This window comes from Diorhabda sublineata, chromosome 11, assembly GCF_026230105.1.
Source record: "Diorhabda sublineata isolate icDioSubl1.1 chromosome 11, icDioSubl1.1, whole genome shotgun sequence".
Taxonomy (NCBI): domain Eukaryota; kingdom Metazoa; phylum Arthropoda; class Insecta; order Coleoptera; family Chrysomelidae; genus Diorhabda; species Diorhabda sublineata.
The window spans coordinates 3,438,571-3,448,127 of NC_079484.1; the positions used below are offsets into that span (position 1 = coordinate 3,438,571).

Below are 9,557 nucleotides of genomic sequence, written 5' to 3' on the forward strand. Positions count from 1 at the left end.
ATGTTGAAGAATTGTCTTTCTCAAGTTCAAAGTTTTCTTCTTCAGTTTTTCTAGCACAAAACGCCCGAAATCATTTTGATCGTTGTAATTGTTGAACTGGACCGCCTCCTATTTAATAAATAGCAACGAGTATGATCGTTACTAAGGTGTTTTTTTTTACTTCCCATTTTCGAAATTTCTTGTCATTATGACAATTTTTTCTTTGTTGTCAATTGGAATTGAACAAGAGGGTTCGAGACCACCGGGTCTATCGCCGAGTATTCAGTAGAATAATTATCAACTCCTTTCTCTTCTATTCTCTCTGAAAATCCATTCGAGATACAATTATAAAATTGCTGATGAATAGAAACCGCGAAATTGCCCCAAAGAGTCTAGAAGTTTTTGCATGAGGTCTTCATTGGGGGCTAATTCTTGTGGCTGCTGCTCAGTTAAATGAATGGCCACTGGAGCCTCGAGAGTTACCTCTTGTGAGACAGGAGGTAACTCCTCTCCAGCTCCTTCGCTCATCATTGGAACATCATTTTGCTGTGAAAAAAATTCTCCATTTATAACATGAAATGAATGTAGTTTAAGCCTCACATTTAACCATTCCAACGATATATCAAAGAATTACAATAAAATTGCAACTTCTGAATATCGTTACGATTGTTTTAATACTGAGACAATAACTCTCGAATCTCAGAATATTTCAATTGAAATATATAAGAATAAATTAACGAAAAATGTACTTACGTTTGTTGCTTCCATTTTGAAATTTACTTTTGAATGACTAGATCTCTAAAACACTGCACTAATATCTTGGACATCCTTTAAACTGATCTCATGTCACATTTGTGTTCTATTAACCTAGTTAACTTAATTATTGAAATTATGAATTTTCATTCGAGAGAGAGAGTTAACTTGTGAAATAAAAAGTTATTGAGGAATAGCAAATTTTCCATATAAAGAAATAAGATTGAGAATTGATATCATTTCCAAGAAATTCATTTTGTGGAAAGATTTGTTTGTGTATTAGTTAAATTCTTCATTCGACTTTCCCGATGGAGCTCTGCTGCTCACGGCTTTTTTATTACTTTACACGCGCAATTAATATGTAATTACGGCAATATCTCTGATTTCCATTTTGACAGGTTCTAAACTAGTAATGACATCCCCAGATCGGAGAAAACCGTATCCACTCCAACGAACAAAGAAGAAGGTGTTTTAACCGTTAATTGTGATTTTAGTTTAGAGCTTGAACAAGGTATACCTTTTCAAATAACATTCGTTGCTGACGATAGAGCATACAGACCAAAATACGTCATCGGACCGTTAATTATAGTTTGTTTCATTTTCTTATAATTAATTATCCGTTTGATAACGAGAGACTTCCGATCAAGTTTCTAAAGGCGTTGCTCTATGTAGAAATTTCAATTTCACTTCCTTGGTACAAAAGTTTATAGAGCCCTGTTGAAGCATTTGAATTCAGTGCTGTAAAATCTACAATTTATTTAGATTTTCTAAAGGATTTCACTCTCTTCTTTATTTAAATAAGAAAAGTTAATCAATAAAATATATAAGTAATGGTTGTTAACTATGAGAAATGACATCATTTTGTTATAATCTGCTTTCTAGAAAGTATTAAAAATGTTAAATCAATAATTTTTTTACGTATTTAATTTTCAACATAATTTCTACTCACCTACACTTAATTTTTTTATTATTCATATATATACCCACAATGAAATGCATTTTTTTATAATATTCGTTTAGATACAAAATGTATACGAGGTTAATACCACTTATACTTTGTTTATTTACACTAACTGATACTAAGCCTAGCGCGGTCGCCAAAAATAAAAGTTATGACAATGAAATAAACAAAAACCTGGATGAATTTGGGTAAGTTAACACTAACATTCAATAAAAATAAATTATAACCTCGAGCATATTGATACACGAAAAAGTTGTACAAGATTTGGATGGTAAATAAAATATATTTGCCAATTAAACCAGGTTTTTATTAAAATAATGAAAATATCAATATAAAAAAAATGTTTTGATTTTTGTTCACGAAAAATTAAATTCTAATTCAATAATATTAACTTGAGAATATTTGAATTGACAGCAAAAACCAACAGCATTTTTGATATTACTTGATATTGATATGAATCTTGTGAAATATTTAGTTAAAAAAAAATTATTGAATAAAAATAAAATATAGAAAAATATACCCATTAACTATTATCTTATTCTGGATTTTCAATTAATATTTCAACACTTCTTTGCACTGTTTCCTACCAACAACGAATATCAAATTTTATTTTTCTAGATTTAAAATAAACAATGAAGTAGAAAAAGATGAAATTAATGATGTTAATGACGCTAGCGACGATTCAGTAGTATCGAGGTCAGATCAACAAGGTTTTAAATCAAAAGATATCATTAATCTAATGGATGAAATAATACAAGACAACCCTTCCGATCAAACCAAAGCTATTTCGTCTGCTGCTATAGCCTCTTTAAGTGGAGCTGGTTTGGGATAAGTTAAAAAATATAATCCAAAATAAATGACATAAGTTGGGATAAGTTGATTTCATTTATATCAAAACACAAAGTCATTTGTTGACTGATCTTTTTGATCGAATTTTTTTAACGATTATCTAAGGTCATAACTGGTTTTAAGACTTGATGGTATACAAAAAATTCTCCAACAACTGCTAAAGTCTAAGCTGCTAGAATATTGTATTAACAGTAAGTTCGTCAAACTATTCTAAGCAACTTCAACTGAGCTTGAGTCTGTAGAGGTAGTTCGGGAAGTTTCCTACCCATCTTATCGCATTCGATGGGTTCTTGATTTGGTAACCACCGTGACAAAGCATTGACTCCTTGAAGAAACTACAACTTGCAATATCTAAAAATCTAATAGTAATCATGCTCCGAAAGATAAGCCAATCAAAACTATGCAACGGAACGCGTTTGGTGGCAAGAAAATTTGAAGATAAAAAAGTTCTCATTCATGGGATCCCGATGATCCCAACCGATTTGCAGTTGGAGTTTAATAGACTTTTTAGTTTCCGATCCGTGTTGTATTCGACATGATGATTAACAAATCACAAGGCCAATATTTGAAATTTTGTGGTCTGAATCTAGAAAATCCATGTTTTTCCCATGGTCAATAGTATGTGGCATGTTCACGGGTCAGATGACCATCTGCGTTGTTTGTTCTTGCGTCTGATAATGTCAATAACAAAAAATATCGTCTGTCACTAGGTGCTTCACTGAAGATTGCATCAAAATACCTGACCAAAGAAGAATATTTAAAATACCAAATTCTTTTTATTTATATGTATCACCCTAATAAAAAAGTTCATTATAAAATTGACATTTTTTCATTAGAGCAGCTTTTTCTCAACCAATGGAGGCTTTAATCGACATTCCAAATCCAGTATACTAAGACATACAAACAAAAAGACATATTTTACCATTTTTGAGAAATTTATAATTTTTAGGGAAATTTGGGGTCCTGTATATCGAAAATTGGTCACATTTTATTGGAAAATCGGCACTCTTTGAGTAGAGCAGCTCGTTTTCGTTCAATGAAGACTTTATTTGATGTTTGAAGTTCAGTTTACTAAGAGATCTGAGAAAAAAGACATATTTTATCATTTAAGGTACTAATTTGGGGTACTGAATATTGAAAATTTATGAAAATATGCACTTTTTGAGCGAAGCAACTCTTTCTCAATCAGTACAGACTTTGTTTGATGTTCTAAGATTAGGTTACTAAAATATATAACCAAAAATAGTGAAGATAAAAAGTGAAATACAAGAATGATCCCAGAAGTACTTGGCGTCACCTAGAGATGGTGGTAGTTGATTGTATTAGAAAGTGAACAGTCTAAACAGAATATGTCTCAAGTTTGACGACTCCCCGTTGTTCCCCCGTTGTTCAGTATTTGTTTGGCAGCTATCAACAGTGAACTTGTAAACATGCACCCTATTCGGCAGATTTAGCCCCCTCGGATTATTTTTGTTCCCAGATTTGAAAATACGACTCGCTAGTCAAAGATTTCTCAACAATGAAAAGCTAGAAGAAGATTAGGTTGAGAAATCAATATATTTTTTGGATCAGGTACTTCTGGGACTATCCTCGTAGATAACTTGTACTTTTTGGTAACATTTAATAATAATAAGACGTAATATTGAACATTTTTTCTCATTAAACAAGACTGTAGAGCTGGAGATGTTGAAAATTAAAATATTAAATTAAAAACTCGCTATCTTATTGTAAATTTAAAAAACCTGGTTTACACGCCAACCACGTTTGTTGTAGTCTTTCTTCTGAACTGCAATTACCTCGTGAGCCTCCTCTCCGTTTCAAAACAAGTTTTTATAAATACCCTTCCTTTCCAAACAATAAAATGTACATAGTTTCAACCAACAGACGAGTAAAATGATGATATCAGGTTCGAGAAAGAATATTTTAGTTATCACTGTGTATTTTTTTACATTGGAAATCGTTACGTGTGGTTTAATAGGCAGAAATGATCATGGAAAAAACGAGGAACCGATAACATTGATTGAGTACGAGAACAATTTGAGACAAGACGGATACGATTTTAAGTAAGTTTTTTTAATTACGATACTTCTCGTACTATAAAATCGAAGACAAAAGATTAACTTCCCATTTACTAAACTCAATAACCTTCTATTGAAAAAAATAATTGAGTATATAATGAATTGTTGTTAATTAAAACTAAATTTTGCGTCGATTGATATTTGAAAATTGAAATTCGGTATAGCCGAAATCGAATGTTAAAAAAACTCAATGCAAACATACATTTTACGGCTTTCCAAAACCAAATATCTTGAAAACAGATACTCCTATTGGAAAAAAAACACGTGGAATCAAGCATTTACATCATGAAACCTGCAAAGGGAATCTCCCAGAACACCTTCAGCTCTCCCAAGTACTTTAAATTCTCGTCCGTAGTCAAACAGAACTTTCTATTCCTCGACACAATCAATGGACGTGGTACAACCTCTGAATTCTATCGCCAAGAGTAAGTGAAATTTGTTAAGCTTCTTTAGAAGGTTTTTCATTTTGATTGGATCGAATCCGCTACGAGACATTTTCAAAATCACCAACAAAACCAACTTTCGAGCTAGTTTCTTTACCTCTAATAAATGCAGTCGCAGTATTTACCTTCTAATCCAGCGCTGGTATAATAGACCAAAAAATCCTCCCGGATGGAGATAGAGTTGAAATTCTCAACACCGTTTCCTGCAAATGTACAAAGGAATGTATAGGGAAGTGCAGATGCCGAATATGCTTCAACAGCAACGGCCAATCATGTTCGAATTCAGCATCCTTCGAGGATGAGGATAATCCCGATGAATAAAACAAAATCAAAAGAAGAGATGCATTAGATGAAATTGCTTGCAAAAGATTTATCACATCAGATATCCTCCCCAGACAACAAAGTTATACTTGGAGTCCACAATTGCTATTAACACTATACTGTGATGACAATTGTAATCAAAAAACTGTAACCCGCTGTTTTCTGGTGATTGCAATACAATATGCTTACCATCATGGGCTCCTTGACATTAATCCAACTGCCATATGTTTTTGTAGGTAGCCCGCAGCAACTAACTCCCATTCTTTGGGTGTTAAAGGTATCTTTACGTACTCTTTTAAACAGTTTACAATTGCGGTGCAAACCTCCCGAACAATTTTTGAAATCCTTTGTTTGGATACTTTAGATAAATACATCAACGAATCACCAAAAGCCAAAAACCTGAGTGTTATAGCCAGACGATCTTGAACGCTGATTGCTTGGCGAAAATTAGTATTTTGTGAAGGTGAAGTATTTTGTAAAGGTGAAGAATTTGTGAAGGGGAAGTATTTTGTAAAGGTGAAGTATTTTATGAAGGCGAAGTATTTTGTGAAGGTGAAGTATTTTGTGAAGGTGAAGTATTTTGTGAAGGTGAAGTATTTTGTGAAGGTGAAGTATTTTGTGAAGGTGAAGTATTTTGCAAAGGTGAAGTATTTTGTGAAGGTGAAGTATTTTGCAAAGGTGAAGCATTTTGCAAAGGTGAAGCATTTTGTGAAGGTGAAGTATTTTATGAAGGTGAAGGTCTACGTTGTATTTCAGATTTTTTTCTGGGCTGTTTCTAAATCGAAGAAAAGAATTTGTGAAGGGGAAGTATTTTGTAAAGGTGAAGTATTTTGTGAAGGTGAAGTATTTTGTGAAGGTGAAGTATTTTATGAAGGTGAAGTATTTTGCAAAGGTGAAGTATTTTGTGAAGGTGAAGGTCTACGTTGTATTTCAGATTTTTTTCTGGGCTGTTTCTAAATCAAAGAAAATCGAATTTCAACAGCCCAACTCAACCATTTAAGTACCACAACTGTTGTTGTTGGTAAACAAAAAAGTATTCAGTTTTAAGGTGTTTTTATTATCAAACTTACGATCTTATCACACTTTTGAGTTTTTGTAAACGAAACTCGTTAAATGACTTTTTGTTTTCAGCATTGAAACCAGTGACGGTTTTTCCAAAAATGAAAACGCTACTGTTGATAAAACTGGAGAATTAAAAATTAAAGGAGACTATTATATAAATTTTCCAAATGGTCAATATGAATTTCATGAATACGAAGCTGGTGTAAATGGTGTCAGGTCTAATGTTGTTTTTGGAAATCCAGTAATGAAAAGTAAAAAAATCAGCAGTGCAGCTATTGCAAGTCTTGTTGGCGGAGGATTGGGATAATTGTCCATATTTTTACTGCAATCAAACACTATTTGTCCAATAAGTAATATAAATAAGTGTACCAAAAAATGTGTATAAAAATATTGGAAATGAGGTGACTTTCCTAGAAATTATTCAAAAGAAATACCGTAAATAAACTGCCTGCTATAATGAAAAATTCTAAAAGGAAACATAAAAACCACGTCTATTTATATTACACAGATGAAAGGCGCCGCGCGAATTCACCGAATTTTAAACTAGACAAATATCGGTTATATAGAAACTATTACTTAATAATTAGATATATATGTTCACAATATACTTTTTTAACTATGTTATCATCATTCTAGAAGACGGACAAAAATTCAATTTTTTCAATTTAAATACACTTTACATAGTGTTTTTATTATCCTCAAATCTTCATAATGACAAAAAACAAATAGGTTAGTAATGCTGGGATTCTCAGCGGAAAGCTTTGCTTCAATTTTGATTTTTTTACCATCTATATTGTTTTCGTCACTGAACATGAATTTAAAGTTTATGGGCAAAAATTTTGATCCAAAACTTCATTTTGTGGTCACTTTTTGACTAAATTCTAAAACTTTTTCCAGTTTTTGGGCTATATTTCAGAACGAATGCGTTTTTTCGACAAGCTCATTCTATAGAAAATTAAAGTAAACCTTTTTCCTTATTATTCCCAACGTTTTTTTATCAGGGTTCCATTTACACATCTAGTAATATTCAGTTTTCCTGAAAATCTTCCTTGCTGTGATACTAAACAGTTGTTATAGTTTATGAGTCCAATTTCACCTATAATTGAAATCTGCTCCAAGAAGTTTTGATCTAGTGTTTTATTTTTTTTTTAATTGATTAAAATCTGTTACGACTGTTACGATATCTTCAGATGCAACGACAAGGTTTGAAGGTGCTTGACAAGAAGGATACAATCTACAAGCAACGCAGATAAACCTCAGCTGATCGAATTCTCCAAGGTCTTCCAATTGGAACTTTATCAGCTTGATGCCGTTTCCATTTACTGTAAATTGCAAGTCTAGGAAGAAATTTACTTAATTTTGGTTTAACAACCAACCAAATGCTAGTCAAATCAACTAATATATTGTCATATGTACGTCACTTTATTATTACCTGGTGATTTTCGTTGTATTGTTAATTTTTATATCGAATGTTGTGACACTAATTGTTTTTAGAAATAAATCCCGGCGAAAAGAACAAGGATATTTTATTAAAAACGGAAAAAATGAGTTAACGTTCAGTACAAAGGGAAAGCACTCAATCAAATTACCACTACTTACTATTAATCAAATAAAACCTGTAAATGGTCTCTCAACTGGCAGAATAATTTTATCAAGCTCTATTTCAAGTGCTGTAATTATGTCTTTGGCTGGAGGAGGTCTTGGAAAATGATTCTAATACATATTAATTAAGATATTTTGAAGGAAAAGTTTCTTATTTTCTTTAGACACCACCAGAATAATTTTCTAGTCTAACCTATTATTGATGATATTTTTAATTAAAGATTACCCAAAATTTAATAATACTGGTTTCCTTTATCTCATCTGTAACTATATCAATACGTCGTGATTCAGTTTTGGTTCATACCTGGCTAAAGTTTCAAATAATTTTCCAAGTATAACTTGAACCATACACGAATATTGCTACTTTGGCTGAGAAAATGGCAAAATATCTAAAGAACTAACGTCAAGAGTTTGGTAATATTCATAATGAACACACTGTTTACTGCTGCTCCTACCAAATTGTCGTCTTCAGAGACTGGTGGCAACCAATTTTCATTAACTATTGGAATTGGAAGAATAACAGTCTTTGTAATTGAATCATGAATAATGATGATAGTATGGTGATTATATTTAACTCTGACTAGTTATCTTCGAGGTTCAGGGAATTCTAAGCAAATTTCCTATTGCGCCACATTTCAAATGCTTTAAGGGTCCACGATTATAACCCGTATGAGAAGATTAACAAGGCCAATGTTAGGGTCTACGCAACTAAGATGAATTAACAAAAAACGTAGCTCGGACGGACAAAATTTTGAACCCCTTTACTTAACGTTCCTTCTTTTAGCTTGAGGGAAACGTCTTGAATTGTTTCAACATTCGAATTGCAAGTATTTCCCCAAATTTCAATTTACTGACAGTGACAGTTAAATTAATTCATAAAGTCATAGTCATTTAAACATGAACTTTTCCACTGTTTCTTTAATTGTCTTCCTATGTACAAAATCATAATTAAAACTATATTTATATAATAAAACAAGTTTCCGCATTATATAAATATGAATAAATATTAACACTAATCCACCTGTCATGTTTACGTATAATTTTGACAGACGACAGCACAAATATGGCGGAATCTAATAGCGAAAGTGTGACAATCTCTGGAAAGTCACTTTTTCGTCAATCCGTCCCCGTACGTCATCATTCATCATATTTAATTAATATTATTTTCATATTGAAACCTAATCAAACTCAGACCGAAACAATTTATGATGTAGAGTTTTAAATACTCGATCAAATATATTTAAATTACGAGCGAAATGGGATACATGAAATAAAAATGAAAGTCAAGATGACAGTACTTGAAAAATGTCATTAGCAGTACTGCCAACCATTCAAAACAGAAAAAAGCAAACTTTCCCCAGATTTTTTATATAATGAGACCAATGCACTCTACTGTTAAATTTAAAAACTAATCTGTTCCTAATGCTAGTATGACACAAGGTTCCTATAATTGTAAAACTACCATAATTAGTATCCGCTTTTCTATTATGTCTATTCTTCGACAGATGG

At 32.0% G+C, this 9,557-nt stretch overlaps 1 protein-coding gene across 1 annotated transcript; it reads left to right on the top strand.

Annotated features, from left to right (window-relative positions):
* The first annotated feature begins 4,411 nt into the window (after positions 1 to 4,411).
* On the top strand, positions 4,412 to 7,966 carry LOC130450307 (uncharacterized). Its single transcript, XM_056788636.1, has 2 exons — positions 4,412 to 4,605; positions 6,516 to 7,966. Exons 1-2 carry the CDS (start codon positions 4,436 to 4,438, stop codon positions 6,751 to 6,753), a joined length of 408 nt encoding a protein of 135 aa, XP_056644614.1. The 5' UTR covers positions 4,412 to 4,435; the 3' UTR covers positions 6,754 to 7,966.
* Positions 7,967 to 9,557: the final 1,591 nt, after the last annotated feature.